At 39.1% G+C, this 18,254-nt stretch overlaps 1 protein-coding gene across 1 annotated transcript in view; it reads left to right on the top strand.

Moving 5' to 3' along the window:
- SH2D2A (SH2 domain containing 2A) overlaps nucleotides 1-18,254 on the top strand; it is a 130,866-nt gene that overhangs the window by 39,720 nt on the left and 72,892 nt on the right. The window contains exon 2 of the mRNA XM_053695809.1: nucleotides 11,771-11,907. Within this exon, the coding sequence (XP_053551784.1) occupies nucleotides 11,771-11,907 (137 nt within the window). The remainder of the gene's footprint in view (nucleotides 1-11,770; nucleotides 11,908-18,254) is intronic.

Genomic DNA, 18,254 nt, shown 5'->3' with positions numbered 1-18,254 from the left:
GACTATTTTGTTTAATTTGATCGCATCTGGCGGTGAAATGGTGTCATGAAAAATACCAAAATAGGCCTAGATCAATACTTGGGGTTGTCTACTACACTAAAGCTAAAATTAACCCTACAAGCTCCCTACAAGCTCCGTAATTAACCCCTGCACTGCTGAGCATAATACACGTGGGGTGCGCAGCGGCATTTAGCGGCCTTCTAATTACCAAAAAGCAATGCCAAAGCCATATATGTCTGCTATTTCTGAAAAAAGGGGATCCCAGAGAAGCATTTACAACCATTTGTGCCATAATTGCACAAAATGTTTGTAAATGATTTCAGTGAGAAACCTAAAATTTGAAAAAATGTTTTTTTTTAATTTGATCGCATTTGGCGGTGAAATGGTGGCATGAAATATACCAAGATGGGCCTAGATCAATACTTTGGGTTGTCTACTACACTACACTAAAGCTAAAATTACCCCAAAAAGCTCCCTACATGCTCCCTAATTAACCCCTTCACTGCTGGACATAATATACGTGTGGTGCGCAGTGGCATTTAGCGGCCTTCTAATTATCAAAAAGCAACGTCAAAGCCATATATGTCTGCTATTTCTGAACAAAGGGGATCCCAGAGAAAAGTGTACAACCATTTATGCCATAATTGCACAAGCTATTTGTAAAAAATTTCAGTGAGAAACCTAAAGTTTGTGAAAAAGTGAACAATTTTTTTTATTTGATCGCATTTGGTGGTGAAATGGTGGCATGAAATATACCAAAATGGGCCTAGATCAATACTTTGGGATGTCTTCTAAAAAAAATTATATACATGTCAATGGCTATTCAGGGATTCCTGACAGATATCAGTGTTCCAATGTAACTAGCGCTAATTTTGAAAAAAAAAAAATGGTTTGGAAATAGCAAAGTGCTACCTGTATTTATGGCCCTATAACTTGCAAAAAAAGCAAAGAACATGTAAACATTGGGTATTTCTAAACTCAGGACAAAATTTAGAAACTATTTAGCATGGGTGTTTTTTGGTGGTTGTAGATGAGTAACAGATTTTGGGGGTCAAAGTTAGAAAAAGTGTGTTTTTTTCCATTTTTTCCTCATATTTTATAATGTTTTTTATAGTAAATTATAGGATATGATGAAAATAATGGTATCTTTAGAAAGTCCATTTAATGGTGAGAAAAATGGTATATAATATGTGTGGGTACAGTAAACAAGTAAGAGGAAAATTACAGCTAAACACAAACACCGCAGAAATGTAAAAAACAGAATTTATGCTTACCTGATAAATTACTTTCTCCAACGGTGTGTCCGGTCCACGGCGTCATCCTTACTTGTGGGATATCTCTTCCCCAACAGGAAATGGCAAAGAGTCCCAGCAAAGCTGGCCATATAGTTCCTCCTAGGCTCCGCCCACCCCAGTCATTCGACCGACGGACAGGAGGAAATATATATAGGAGAAACCATATGGTACCGTGGTGACTGTAGTTAGAGAAAATAATTCATCAGACCTGATTAAAAAACCAGGGCGGGCCGTGGACCGGACACACCGTTGGAGAAAGTAATTTATCAGGTAAGCATAAATTCTGTTTTCTCCAACATTGGTGTGTCCGGTCCACGGCGTCATCCTTACTTGTGGGAACCAATACCAAAGCTTTAGGACACGGATGAAGGGAGGGAGCAAATCAGGTTACCTAAACGGAAGGCACCACGGCTTGCAAAACCTTTCTCCCAAAAATAGCCTCCGAAGAAGCAAAAGTATCAAATTTGTAAAATTTGGCAAAAGTGTGCAGTGAAGACCAAGTCGCTGCCTTACATATCTGGTCAACAGAAGCCTCGTTCTTGAAGGCCCATGTGGAAGCCACAGCCCTAGTGGAGTGAGCTGTGATTCTTTCAGGAGGCTGCCGTCCAGCAGTCTCATAAGCCAATCGGATGATGCTTTTAAGCCAAAAGGAAAGAGAGGTAGAAGTCGCTTTTTGACCTCTCCTTTTACCAGAATAAACAACAAACAAGGAAGATGTTTGTCTGAAATCTTTTGTAGCCTCTAAATAGAATTTTAGAGCACGGACTACGTCCAAATTGTGTAACAAACGTTCCTTCTTTGAAACTGGATTCGGACATAAAGAAGGTACAACTATCTCCTGGTTAATATTTTTGTTAGAAACAACCTTAGGAAGAAAACCAGGCTTAGTACGCAAAACCACCTTATCTGCATGGAACACCAGATAGGGCGGAGAACACTGCAGAGCAGATAACTCTGAAACTCTTCTAGCAGAAGAAATTGCAACCAAAAACAAAACTTTCCAAGATAGTAACTTAATATCTATGGAATGTAAAGGTTCAAACGGAACCCCTTGAAGAACTGAAAGAACTAGATTTAGACTCCAGGGAGGAGTCAAAGGTCTGTAAACAGGCTTGATCCTAACCAAAGCCTGAACAAATGCTTGAACATCTGGCACAGCTGCCAGTCTTTTGTGTAGTAAGACAGATAAAGCAGAGATCTGTCCCTTTAGAGAACTTGCAGATAATCCTTTCTCCAAACCTTCTTGTAGAAAGGAGAGAATCTTAGGAATTTTTATCTTATTCCAAGGAAATCCTTTGGATTCACACCAACAGATATATCTTTTCCATATTTTATGGTAAATCTTTCTAGTTACCGGTTTTCTGGCCTGAACCAGATTATCTATCACAGAATCTGAAAACCCACGCTTCGATAGAATCAAGCGTTCAATCTCCAAGCCGTCAGCTGGAGGGAGACCAGATTTGGATGTTCGAATGGACCCTGAACAAGAAGGTCCTGTCTCAAAGGTAGCTTCCATGGTGGAACCGATGACATATTCACCAGGTCTGCATGAGAGGAAACGGTGGAAATACATAAGCTAGGTTGAAGGTCCAAGGTGCTACTAGTGCATCTACTAGAGTCGCCTTGGGATCCCTGGATCTGGACCCGTAGCAAGGAACCTTGAAGTTCTGACGAGACGCCATCAGATCCATGTCTGGAATGCCCCATAATTGGGTTATTTGGGCAAAGATCTCCGGGTGGAGTTCCCACTCCCCTGGATGGAATGTCTGACGACTCAGAAAATCCGCCTCCCAGTTTTCCACACCTGGGATGTGGATCGCAGACAGGTGGCAGGAGTGATCCTCCGCCCATTGAATTATTTTGGTCACTTCTTTCATCGCCAGGGAACTCCTTGTTCCCCCCTGATGATTGATATACGCAACGGTCGTCATGTTGTCTGATTGGAACCTTATGAATCTGGCCTTTGCTAGTTGAGGCCAAGCCCTGAGAGCATTGAATATCGCTCTCAGTTCCAGAATGTTTATCGGAAGAAAAGACTCTTCCCGAGACCATAGACCCTGAGCTTTCAGGGATTCCGAGACCGCGCCCCAGCCCACTAGACTGGCGTCGGTCGTGACAATGACCCACTCTGGTCTGCGGAAGCTCATTCCCTGGGACCGATGGTCCAGGGTCAGCCACCAACGGAGTGAATCTCTGGTCTTCTGATCTACTTGAATCATTGGAGACAAGTCTGTATAGTCCCCATTCCACTGTTTGAGCATGCACAGTTGTAATGGTCTTAGATGAATTCGTGCAAAAGGAACTATGTCCATTGCTGCAACCATCAACCCTACTACTTCCATGCACTGCGCTATGGAAGGACGAGGAACAGAATGAAGAACTTGACAAGAGCTTAGAAGTTTTGACTTTCTGACCTCTGTCAGAAAAATCCTCATTTCTAAGGAATCTATTATTGTTCCCAAGAAGGGAACTCTTGTTGACGGATACAGAGAACTTTTTTCTATGTTCACCTTCCATCCGTGTGATCTGAGAAAGGCCAGAACGATGTCTGTATGAGCCTTTGCTTTTGACAGGGACGACGCTTGTATTAGAATGTCGTCCAAGTAAGGTACTACTGCAATGCCCCTCGGTCTTAGAACTGCTAGAAGGGACCCTAGTACCTTTGTGAAAATCCTTGGAGCAGTGGCTAACCCGAATGGGAGGGCCACAAACTGGTAATGCTTGTCCAGAAAAGCGAACCTTAGGAACTGATGATGTTCTTTGTGGATAGGAATATGTAGGTACGCATCCTTTAGATCCACGGTAGTCATAAATTGACTTTCCTGGATAGTGGGTAGAATCGTTCGAATGGTTTCCATCTTGAAAGATGGTACCCTGAGAAATTTTTTTAGGATCTTCAAATCCAAAATTGGTCTGAACGTCCCCTCTTTTTTGGGAACTACGAACAGATTGGAATAAAATCCCATTCCTTGTTCCTTTATTGGAACTGGGTGTATCACTCCCATCTTTAACAGGTCTTCTACACAATGTAAGAAAGCCTGTCTCTTTGTTTGGTTTGAGGATAAGTGAGACATGTGGAACCTTCCCCTTGGGGGTAGTTCCTTGAATTCCAGGAGATAACCTTGAGAAACTATTTCTAGCGCCCAGGGATCCTGAACATCTCTTGCCCAAGCCTGAGCAAAGAGAGAGAGTCTGCCCCCCACTAGATCCGGTCCCGGATCGGGGGCTACTCCTTCATGCTGTTTTGTTAGCAGCGGCAGGCTTCTTGGCCTGCTTACCCTTGTTCCAGCCTTGCATCGGTTTCCAGGCTGGTTTGGGTTGTGAGGCATTACCCTCTTGCTTAGAGGATGCAGAATTAGAGGCCGGACCGTTCCTGAAATTGCGAAAGGAACGAAAATTAGACTTATTTTTGGCCTTGAAAGGCCTATCTTGTGGAAGGGCGTGGCCCTTTCCCCCAGTGATGTCTGAAATAATCTCTTTCAATTCTGGTCCAAATAAAGTTTTACCTTTGAAAGGGATGTTAAGCAATTTTGTCTTGGATGACACATCCGCTGACCAAGACTTTAGCCAAAGCGCTCTCCGCGCCACAATAGCAAACCCTGAATTTTTCTCCGCTAATCTAGCTAATTGCAAAGCGGCATCTAAAATAAAAGAGTTAGCCAATTTAAGTGCGTGAACTCCTTCCATAACCTCCTCATATGGAGTCTCTTTACTGAGCGACTTTTCTAGTTCCTCGAACCAGAACCACACTGCTGTAGTGACAGGAACAATGCACGAAATGGGTTGTAGAAGGTAACCTTGCTGTACAAAAATCTTTTTAAGCAAACCTTCCAATTTTTTATCCATAGGATCTTTGAAAGCACAACTATCTTCGATAGGAATAGTAGTGCGTTTGTTTAGAGTAGAAACTGCCCCCTCGACCTTAGGGACTGTCTGCCATAAGTCCTTTCTGGGGTCGACCATAGGAAATAATTTCTTAAATATAGGGGGGGGGGAACAAAAGGTATGCCGGGCTTTTCCCACTCTTTATTTACTATGTCCGCCACCCGCTTGGGTATAGGAAAAGCGTCGGGGTGCACCGGAACCTCTAGGAACTTGTCCATCTTGCATAATTTCTCTGGAATGACCAAGTTGTCACAATCATCCAGAGTAGATAACACCTCCTTAAGCAGTGCGTGGAGATGTTCTAATTTAAATTTAAATGTCACAACATCAGGTTCAGCTTGTTGAGAAATTTTTCCTGAATCTGAAATTTCTCCATCTGACAAAACCTCCCTCATGGCCCCTTCAGATTGGTGTGAGGGTATGACAGAACAATTATCATCAGCGCCCTCCTGCTCTTCAGTGTTTAAAACAGAGCAATCGCGCTTTCTCTGATAAGTAGGCATTTTGGATAAAATATTTGCTATGGAGTTATCCATTACAGCCGTTAATTGTTGCATGGTAATAAGCATTGGCGCACTAGATGTACTAGGGGCCTCCTGCATGGGCAAAACTGGTGTAGACACAGTAGGAGATGATGTAGTATCACGTTTACTCCCCTCATCTGAGGAATCATCTTGGGCAATTTCATTATCTGTGGCAGTACTGTCCTTACTTTGTTTGGACGCTATGGCACAATTATCACATAAATTTAAATGGGGAGACACATTGGCTTTCATACATATAGAACATAGCTTATCTGAAGGTACAGACATGTTAAACAGGCTTAAACAAAACCGTTACTGTCTCTTTAAATTTTAAACAGAAAACACTTTATTACTGAATATGTGAAAAAGTATGAAGGAATTGTTAAAAAATTACCAAAATTTCACCACAGTGTCTTAAAGCATTAATAGTATTGCACACCAAATTTCAGAGCTTTAACCCTTAAAATAACGGAACCGGAGCCGTTTACAAATTTAACCCCTATACAGTCCCAGCTATAGTCTTTGCTGAGACCCAACCAAGCCCAGAGGGGAATACGATACCAATTGACGCCTTCTAGAAGCTTTTCCAGCAAATTTCAGATCCTCACACATGCATCTGCATGCCCTGCTCTCAAAAAACAACTGCGCAGTAATGGCGTGAAAATGAGGCTCAGTCTACAACTAGGAAGACCCCCTGACTGGAAAAGCTGTCTAACATAGTGCCTGCCGTTTAATAAACGTTCCCCAAGTTTATAAATGCAAATTGTCAGCATAAATATGAATAAAATGCCCAAATAAAGCAATCGATTTAGCCCATAAAAATGTCTACCAGTTTTTTAGCCCATATTAAGCCCTTTATTCTGTTTGTTTGACTAAGAAAATGGCTTACCGGTCCCCATGAGGGGAAATGACAGCCTTCCAGCATTACATCGTCTTGTTAGAAATATGGCTAGTCATACCTTAAGCAGAAAAGTCTGCTAACTGCTTCCCCCAACTGAAGTTACTTCATCTCAACAGTCCTATGTGGAAACAGCAATCGATTTTAGTTACTGTCTGCTAAAATCATCTTCCTCTCACAAACAGAAATCTTCTTCTTTTTCTGTTTCAGAGTAAATAGTACATACTAGCACTATTTTAAAATAACAAACATAACAAACACTTGATAGAAGAATAAAAACTACATTTAAACACCAAAAAAACTCTTAACCATCTCCGTGGAGATGTTGCCTGTGCAACGGCAAAGAGAATGACTGGGGTGGGCGGAGCCTAGGAGGGACTATATGGCCAGCTTTGCTGGGACTCTTTGCCATTTCCTGTTGGGGAAGAGATATCCCACAAGTAAGGATGACGCCGTGGACCGGACACACCAATGTTGGAGAAATAGCCCTGGTTCCAAACGGACAGAAAATGGAAAAGTGTTGTGGTCATTAAGGGGTTAATGTACATTACTGTTACACTAGATATGAGTTGCACAAATGTACATTACTGTTACACTAGATATGAGTTGCACTGGTGTGACACTGTGCCCTGGCAGGCCCTGAAACGCACACGTGTGAAGGAAACTGATTGCTATTATTTCACAGTCAAAAAAGTGTTGTTTTTTTTAAATGTACACTACTGTTACACCAGATATGAGTGGTGGCACTGGGCAAGTGGGCACAGTATACGCTGTGAGCCTGACACACACGCTGGCAGGCAGGCAACTGCAATTAGATTACACAGGAAAAAAAAAAAAGCAGACTGATGTTCTAGCCCTAAAAAGGGCTTTTTGGGGTGCTGTCCTTACAGCAGAGATCAGATGAGTCCTTCAGGAATGTAGTGGACACTGAATACACTAGCCTAGCTATCGATTTCCCTATTAAATCAGCAGCAGCTACACTGTCCCTCATCTCACTAAGAATGCAGCTTCCGAATGAATCTAAAATGGATGCTGTCCAGGAGGTGGGAGGGTCTGGGAGGGAGCTGATTGGCTGGAATGTGTCTGCTGACTGTGAGGTACAGGGTCAAAGTTTACTCAATGATGACGAATAGGGGGCGGACCGAACATCGCATATGTTCGCCCGCCGCGGCGAACGCGAACATGCTATGTTCGCCGGGAACTATTTGCCGGCGAACTATTCGTGACATCACTAATCATTAACATTTCTGATTATCAATTAACCAGAGATGAAACTAAAGTTCTATCCAAAGGACTTGGTTTTTGCCCCCACTAACAAGTTCTCTAGTTTTGACACTCTGTTAGATTTAAATAAGTTTATACGTAAGCTCTCACTTAAAAGATATTTTGCCCAGTCTGTCAATCAAGAGATGCCTCCTAAAAAAACTGTAGATAGCACATCACATCACACAGATTTAGTTCATGTAGAATTTGGAGATGCATGTGCTCTTACTACTTTGAGTGATTTATACACAAATCACTCAGATGATGATTCCTTTACTTTAAGATCTTTACCACATCCAATAAAACACCACTCTGATTTTTATCCCAAATATTATAGAGGATCCTTTATTAATGCCTTTCAGAAAGCTGTTCAAGCTGATATTTTATCATTGGAAAAGGATATAAAAAACAATGCTGCCCCCCTTAATCTGTCATTTAAAGAAAGAGAGGCGATTAAGCACTTACAAGATAATCAAGATATTGTAATACGCAATTCAGATAAGGGAGGCAGCATTGTTGTAATGAATAAAGAAAGTTATTTTCAAGAGGCATTGCGACAATTGTCGGATAAAAGTGTATATCGCCAACTACATACTAATCCCACTAACACTCTCAAGAATAGCTTAAAGAAATTGGTTTCTGATGTAATTTGCTTAGGGATTTTTAAAGATGAGGATATGAGTGTTCTGGTCCCGGATAATCCTATATGTCCAATTTTTCACCATGTACCCAAGGTGCATAAGGATGTGGGCTGTCCTCCGGGTAGACCAATTGTGGCTGGGATTGGCTCTATTTTTGAGCCCTTAAGTGAATGGTTGGATTCTATTCTCCAGCCGTTTGCCAAGTCACAGTTGAGCTACCTGCGGGACAGCTCGCACTTACTTGGTACCTTGGACAAAATAACCTGGCAGTCTAACTATACTTGGATGGTTATAGACATTACCTCACTGTATACTTCTATTCCACAATCTATGGGCATCAAGGCAGTTGAGTATTTTCTACGTAAGGAGTCTGATTTTGATTCTAGTGGGATTGAGTATATATGTGAGGTCCTTAAATTTTTATTGTCACACAATTACTTTATGTTTGACAATCAATATTACCTTCAAGTCTGTGGCACCGCCATGGGTGCAAAATTTTCACCATCATTTGCAAACATTTATGTAGCGTGGTGGGAGCAGCTCTATATTTATACACCAACAAATCCCTGGTACAAAGACATTGAGCTATTTGTGCGCTACATAGATGATCTGCTCCTCATTGTTAAAAAGCGAATTGAAGAAACTGTTTTTTTGGAGTTTATGACGTTTTGTAATAAAAATGATATGGGATTGAGATTTACTGGTGAATATAATGGGGAGCAGATTAACTATTTGGACCTTACGCTACAGATAATGGATAATCAAATTGTGACTAAAACATTTAAGAAACCAACGGCGGGAAATACCATCCTACATGCCACCTCACAGCACCCAAGGCATCTAGTAGATTCCATACCTAAATCCCAATTTCTCAGATTGAGACGTAACACTAAGTCTAATAGTATTTTTGATCAACAATCATTAGAATTTAGAGATAGGTTAGTGAGAAGAGGTTACAATTTTCATAAATTGGAAAAATTGGAAAAATGTATAAATCAGTTTAAAGAGGTTAGAACATGTAAGCAGACTACAGTGAGGGATGACTTCAGCGATGCAATTGTGTTCACTACAGAGTTTAGTCCACAATATAATGACATTGTAAAAATTAAAAAAAAACATCTGCCTATTTTAACTAGTAAGGATGTTTTAAAAACATATGTCCAAAAATGCAAATTTGTACCAAAAAAATCAAGAACGTTAGCACAAATGCTGTCCCCTAGTTCAGTTAAAAATAAGACAAATAACATGTCGAGAAACTGGTTGTCCAAAAAAGGAACGTTCAAATGTGGTGTAAGGTCATGTCATGCATGCTCTAATATTAGACAAGGCAACACATTTGCCTGCACAGTTGATGAGATGACATATAATATCAATTTTTATGCCAATTTTGGTACTCAGTATACTGTATACCTTCTTACCTGTAATTTATGTTTTTGTCAATACGTAGGAAAAACTACCCGCCATGTTAGAACGAGATTTAACGAACATGTTAGGGATGTGAAAGATTATAATTCAGATTCTACAGTTGCCAATCACTTTAACTATCAACATTTTACAAATAAAGCAAATTTGGCACTGCAAATAATAGATGTTGCTACGACTCCTATTAGAGGTGGCAATAAAAATAGAATATTAGATAAGAAAGAGTTATACTGGATTCTAAAGCTAAATACAAGAGACCCACTAGGCATGAACAAGGAGTGTGACATTAATTATTTTATAGATCAATGAAGTGCTCTATAGTTTGCTAATGATTTTTTAGCTTTTTGGTTGTACATTTATTTTCTGATATACAGTGCATTGCCATATAGCATATTTATATATCTATGTACTAACTATGTGCTTATCCCATAGGAGTTTACAGGTATATTTGTTTCTCATATTGATAATTGGTTATATCTTATTAATACTCAAACACTAGCAAGATTTGTTATCTGCTGGGTTTTATGCAACTTTTTGTAATTATCTGTTTTAGTCTGTTCCGTGTCAATAGGGGCACATTATGTTTTTAATCCTTTTATTTCCTATTTGTTGGCAGTGAAGTAGTTAATGTGTTTGTCTTTGCTGCCTATAAAAGGATAGGGTTTAGACATAGACATCAGTCTATGAGTAAGCGCCACCAGGGGGCGGGAAACATGTCAGACTGTCTGTATCCCTTGTCCTGCCATGTCTACTAAATGGACTTTTAACTTATACTAAATAAACTTTTGAATTTTTAATTTAAGGGCTTTATGTGTAGTGCCTGCCTCAAGTTTTTGCGCTTGATCCTTTGCGGCTTCATCCACCGCCAATTGCTACGGCACTCCGGGTGTTTCAAATATATTTACCTTTGCACGCTCCCTGAGGGGTTTATAGTTCTGGCAGCAGTGGATGCACGCTTGAGTGCTGCGGTCTTCCTTTCCTTGTACTAAGGGAAGAAGAAGTTGCAGAAGGAGGAGACCAATCCGGAATATTTGGAGGATTTTTCGGAACACGGGACATACCTCCCAATTCCAGGGCTGTCCCTGTCATACTGGAAAACGTGGCAACCCTAAGTACATGCCATGATGTGGCTGGCCTATTATGAAAGCTTCTCTTAGATTAACATTAAGAAGTTTTACGTATCAGCATAACACTTACTAAACCCCTTCCAAAAACAGCTGTGATAAACTACATAGCTTTGTATTAAACTTTTCCTGGGGGAAAAGGCATTTTTCAATTAAAAGTAATGAAGGATACATTCCTACAAAGAGGATATCATACAATCTACGAACATTAAATGAACAAATAGAGGAATTATCCAACATACCCTTGGAGGTATTTAAAAAAAAAAAATCTAATGGCACAAAGGAAGCAGATAGATTAGCATTTGTATCAAAATTTAAAGGGATACTAAACCCAATTTTTTTCTTTCATGATTCAGATAGAGCATGCAATTTTAAGCAACTTTCCAATTTACTCCTATTATCAATTTTTAGATATGAGGTCTCAGGTATTAGAAAAAAAGGTAGGCAAATGGCTTTAACATAGAGATAGATACACATGTTGATGAATCATTTTGGAATCAGTGTGGGTTCAATTCATTAATGGCTCTCCAGTTCCTATGTTATTCTAACTAGCTCATTCACCAAAGCTTATAACCTCCATATTGTAATTGAAATTGTTCAAAATTCTGAGATTGAAGAAGATGGTAAGAACAGAGAAGCTTTTGATGAATCTATACCCAGCAGTAACATTCAAAATAACAATAGCAGTTTCAATGTCCTAACTCTTCCTTTTCCATAGGTATCCAACCTGTTCTCTTCACAACATTCCGACCACCACCTATCATCAAAAATGAAACTCAAAGTACCTTGACACTCAGCAATGTTGGAAGTCAAGATTCTGTGGCTCAAGCTGGAAACGAAGATAACCAATCTATGGTAGTTGTATGCTGTTATTTTTTTATTGAAAGACGGTATCTTTGACCTCCACCTTTGTACACTTTTTTTCTCCTATATAATTTTCATGCCACTCTCTCAGGCATACATCTTTCTATCTTATAGAAGACACCTTAAATACTCTTAAGCATGCATCTCTCTCGTTCTTTTAGGACACACATTACACTCTCTAAAGCATGCAAATATTTATCAGTCATAGAGAGCATTAATCCATTTTCCCCTGGCATGCATTACTCTCTTTCCTAGTGGAGAAAAATCTAATTTTCTCAGACAATAATCTTTCTCACCAAGAAGACACACATCTCTAGTCTCTCTGACATTTATCTCTCTCTCTCTCTTAGAGGACACAAACAACCTTCTCTGTGGAATGAATCACTTTATCTGTTTCCTAGAGGACATATTATAAATTACTCTTTCTCTCTCCTAGATGATACATTGCACACGCTGTCTTTTTAAACTTTTCTCTCATGCATTACTCCCCCCTCTCTCTCTCCTATTGAATAAACATTTCCACTTTCTCTTTCCTGAAGGACTCACATCACTACTCAGTCTGGCATGCATCACTATCTCATTCCTCCTAGATGGCACACATTATTCTCTTTATCTCATGCTTTACTTCCTCTCATGGATAATACACAACCCTACTCTCTTAGAGACACTTGCATTATTATCCTATTGTCTCTCTTTTTCTCTATCCTAAAGGACACTTAGCATATTAAAGGGATGAATCGCGCATTTATGTTTAAAAGCGATTACTGCATGCAATCTTAAAGGGACGGCAAACACCTTGTAATTGCAAGTGATTTCTGTTGTGATGTTACAGAATAACATATAAACCAAGCCCTAAAGGTTTTAAAACAAATTAAAGGGACAGTCAACACTAAAATAGTTATTGTTTAAAAACATAGATACCGCCTTTACTACCCATTCCCCAGCTTTGCACAACCAACATTGTAATTAATATACTTTATAACCTTTAAACCTCTAAATTTCTGCCTGTTTCTAAGCCACTACAGACAGCCTCTTATCACATGCTTTTTCTATTTGCTTTTCACAACAGGAGACTGATAGTTCATGTGGGCCATATAGATAACATTGTGCTTACGCCCGTTGAGTTATTTAAGAGTTAGTACAACACAGCGCTAATTGGCTAAAATGCAAGTCAATAGATAATAAATAAATAGCCGTGTGATCAGGGGGCTGTCAGAAGATGCTTATATACAAGGTAATCACAGAGATAAAAAGTATATTAATATAAGTGTGTTGGTTATGCAAAACTGGGGAATGGTTAATAAAGGGATTATCTATCTTTTAAAATAATAATAATTCTAGTGTAAACTGTCCCTTTAAAGGGACATTCCAGCTAAAATTGGAATCCTCATGGATGCAGTTCAGTTTTGAATAGAAGCATTTCTGTAACATATATGTATTTGCAAAAATGCTTCTAATAAAAACTAAAGCTGTTTAAAATGTGTATTTAATTATGTACCGTTCACCCGCATTTTAAACACAGCACTTTCTCAGAGAGCCTAAGGTGCTTATACCATCTGGTAATGACACAATTTGTTAATTTATGAAATGATATAAGCCCCACTGGCACTCTAAGCAGCTGCAGTATTTAAAATTCTGGTGCACTGAGAATATCTAGCTATGCTTCACATGCACGTGCAGAGAAAAATGTTAGCACTAAAACAGTGATAAGTTTTACTAGAAGCATTTTTGCCAATACATGTATAGTGCAAATTTGTTTCTATTCAAAGATGTAATTTATCTATGTGCATTTACATTTTGACAAGAATGTCCCTTTAACATCCTTTTTACTGTAATTATTTTTAATAGCCAAACTCCACCCATCATTTGCCATATTTGGAGGAGCCAATCTGACTTTTTGTCCACAGATAACAAAGCTAGTCACTGTCATAAAGTTAGTATAATGTACATTGTCTTTCATTTGTTATCTGGCAAAGCCAATTAGGAACTGGTATGTAACAGGGTTAGCCTTCATAAGTTAGCAGGGTGCGTTTCACGTTCTGAGAATTAGAAATTGCTCAATTTCCAGAGCTAAATTATATGAAAAGGGGCAAGATAAATAATGAAAATAAATTGCAAATTTGTTTTATTATGCATAACTAAGCGCAAAGGGCTAGATTACAAGTGTAGCGCTAAATTATTGCCCTCCCACAAACAGGCAAAAGTGGCTGGTTATTTCTACCGCAAGCTTGCTGTAGCAATTATTGCTCCGAAAATTAACCAGAGATTAGATCTCTGGTTAATTTTCTAAAAGTGCCCCAAATACCCTTCAAAATAGAGGGCCTTAAGTTTTTTTTTTTTTTTTTAATTTTATTTTATTCGGCAACAAGTACATGAAATTATAATTCAACTCGCAAAAGTACGATAATTCAATTACACATTTGTACGATAACAGAAAACTCATACAGTTGGTTAAGTGTCCGCAAGTTATGTCCCGCAACTGGGGCAAGTCATAGGGGGGTAGTTATCAAGCCCTCAACCTCAAATACGCTGGAATTCCGCAGCGTATTTGTGGCGAGGCTGATTCGCCTTAGTTATAAAGCCCTAGATACCGGCAAAAGTAGAATTTTGTGACGTAAGCTTCGATCTGCCGGACTCAGTCCGACACAGATCGATTCTTACGTCACTCCAGATGTTCCGCACACAAGTGCGACATATTCTGACTACTTTTGCTAGTTATCAAAAAACTAGCAGGTACGCTCGGCACTTTTACGGCCCAGCGTACCTGGTTTTCAATCTGCCGCCCTGGAGGCGGCGGATCCCATAGGAATCAATGGGAGTCTGACCATAGCGAAAGTTCATGTTCGCTGATGACAGACATCCCATTGATTTCTTCTCTGCACCTAACACCCTAACATGTACCCCGAGTCTAAACACCCCTAATCTGTCCCCCCTACACCGCCGCAAGTAAATAAAGTGTTTACCCCCTAAACCGCCGCTCCCTGACCCCGCTGCAACTATAATATTTGTATTAACCCCTAAACCGCCGCTCCCTGACCCCGCCGCAACTATAATATATGTATTAACCCCTAAACCGCCACTCCCTGACCCACGCTGCAACTATAATATATGTATTAACCCCTAAACCGCTGCTCCCTGACCCCGCCGCAACCTATATTAAATTTATTAACCCCTATCCTGCCCCCCCTACACCGTCGCCACTGTAATAAATTTATTAACCCCTATCCTGCCCCCCACTACACCGCCGCCACTGTAATAAAATTATTAACCCCTATCCTGCCCCCACTACACCGTCGCCACTATAATAAATTTATTAACCCCTATCCTGCCCCCCACTACACTGCCGCCACTGTAATAAAATTATTAACCCCTAAACCTAAGTCTAGCACTAACCCTAACACCCCCTAACTTAAATATTAATTAAATAAATCTAAATAATATTTCTATTATGAACTAAATTAATCCTATTTAAAACTAAATACTTACCTTTAAAATAAACCCTAATATAGCTACAATATAAATAATAATTATATTATAGCTATCTTAGGATTTATTTTTATTTTACAGGCAAATTTCAATTTATTTTAACTAGGTACAATAGCTATTAAATAGTTATTAACTATTTAATAGCTACCTAGCTAAAATAAAGAGAAATTTACCTATAAAATAAAAACTAACCTAAGTTACAATTACACCTAACACTACACTATACTTTAATAAATTATTCCTATTTAAAACTAAATACTTACCTGTAAAATAAACCCTAAGATAGCTACAATGTAATTAATAATTACATTGTAGCTATCTTAGGATTTATATTTATTTTACAGGTAACTTTGTATTTATTTTAGCTAGTTAGAATAGTTATTAAATAGTTATTAACTATTTAATAACTACCTAGCTAAAAGAAATACAAAATTACTTGCAAAATAAATCCTAACCTAAGTTACAATTAAACCTAACACTACACTATCATTAAATTAATTACATAAATTACCTACAAATAACTACAATTAAATACAATTACATAAACTAAAGTACAAAAAATAAAAAAAGCTAAGTTACAAAAAATAAAAAAAATAAGTTACAAACATTTAAAAAATATTACAACAATTTTAAGCTACTTACACCTAATATAAGCCCCCTAATAAAATAACAAAGCCCCCCAAAATAAAAAAATGCCCTACCCTATTCTAAATTAAAAAAGTTCAAAGCTCTTTTACCTTACCAGCCCTTAAAAGGGCCTTTCGTGGGGCATGCCCCAAAAAATTCAGCTCTTTTGCCTGTAAAAGAAAAATACAACCCCCCCCAACATTAAAACCCACCACCCACATACCCCTAATCTAACCCAAACCCCCCTTAAAAAAAACCTAACACTACCCCCCCTGAAGATCATCCTACCTTTAGTCGTCTTCACTCAGCCGAGCAGCGATGGAACCGAAGAGGAGATCCGGAGCGGCAGAAGTCATGATCCAAGGAGCGCTGAAGAAATCTTCCATCCGATGAAGTGATCCTCCAAGCGGCGCTGAAGAAGTCTTCGATCTGGGCGATGTCATCTTCCAAGCGGGGTCTTCAATCTTCTTCTTAGTCAGCGCATCGGGCCAGCTGTATAGTCACAGCCCGGCCCGACCGCGCCATAAGACTAAGTGCAGCTCGCTCCTGTGAGAGAGAGCAGAGAGCGGGTCTGTAAAAGCGCCATCATTTTTACATATTAAAAGGTAAAAAAGGGTTTTAGAACTATAGCACTTAAATAATGTTATATAATTCTGCACTATGTGCAGAATTATATAACATTATTTTTAAGGTTTACTGTCCCTTTTTAAGTTTTTAATAAAAAAAATTTGCTTTTTTTTAATTAAAAAAAAAAACTGCACTAGGCAGTTTTGGGGCTTTAAAGTTGTCGGGAGTGGAAACAGTGTTCCCATAGACTGCACTGTAAATATATATGTATATGCTTATATACTGTACATATATATTTGTGTTAATATGGGTTTATACCCATATTAACACATACAAATATATGCATATAATCATATACCTATATATTTAAAAATGCTTCCCATCGCTGTGCTACTTACCCCCTTCGCTGCGGGAGGTTCTGATGCCGTATCTGATGGCATCAGAACAAGGCTCCAATAGGAACATATGGAAGCGTGCTCTCGTGAGCGCAATGAGAACACATTTATTTGTAATACCAGCTGGTATTACAAAGCGGAGCGCTAATATTGCTTGCACGCAAGTGCTATTTAGTGCTCCACTTGTAATGTGGCCTTTTATGTATATAATTGTAAAATAAAATCCAAGACAATGGCAGGTAGATTTGTAGTAAACTATCTGTAATGCATTATAAATTAGCCTTCATTTCCTTAACATAAAAGTGTTTGTTAAAGCATTTTGCAAACCAGTTAAACATGATAAAAAATTACACCTCCAATCGCAACACATTGCTGCTCACAGACAATGAGCCAATAACAATGTGCGTACATACTTATGCACCAATCACAGGCAGTGTCTTTCTCAAGAATGGTATGTGAGTGTATTGGGTATCTATTTCTGGGATTTAACCCTTTTCTAAAAATGTAATTTGATTTAAAAAATGCTAAAAAAATAATAATAATTTACAATCTTATGACCATTTAATTGCAGTAGGAGGGACCATTTTGGTTTGGTATTGCAGTGAAGAGGGATTGTGTGGTTAGGGTTTATAATGCTAGGAGGGTCTGATAGGATCTCCCTAATTGGGAAAATAACACAGTATCTATATCATATCACACTAACAGCACTCAATAGTCACAGTGTTGCCCTCATATTGTAACATTGGGGCCGATTTATTATGGCCTGAATCGGCCCCAATGCAGCTGTTTCCGTGCGATCCTTCAGGCTCACCGGAAAGGGGAGCTAAGAAGCAGCGGTCTTAAGAGCGCTGCTCCTTAACTAGTACACCTCCTCTGAGGCTGCGGACATCAATCCACCCGATTGTGTACGATCAGGTTGATTGACACCCCCTGCTAGCGGCCGATTGGCCGTGAATCTGCAGGGGGCGGCATTGCACAAGCAGTTCACCAGAACTGCTTGTGCAATGTTAAATGTTAAATGCCGACAGCATATGCTGTCAGCAATCGGTGATGTCTGGTGGACATGATCTGCTACAGTGGATCATGTCCACCAGACATTGATAAATCGGCCCCATTGGCTCTATTATTTGAGCTTTATTTATGATCTTAAACCCTTAAATGATTCTAGATGCAGAAATAGCTAAATAAAACCACATTTACTATCAAATGCTCATTAAATTAAAAAGTATTAAATAGTTTAATGCTTTATGTTTACACACAGCA

Source organism: Bombina bombina, chromosome 1 (assembly GCF_027579735.1).
Source record: "Bombina bombina isolate aBomBom1 chromosome 1, aBomBom1.pri, whole genome shotgun sequence".
Taxonomy (NCBI): Eukaryota; Metazoa; Chordata; class Amphibia; order Anura; family Bombinatoridae; genus Bombina; species Bombina bombina.
The sequence above is the reverse complement of the archived record's forward strand: the minus strand, read 5'-3'. Positions and strand labels throughout refer to the sequence as shown.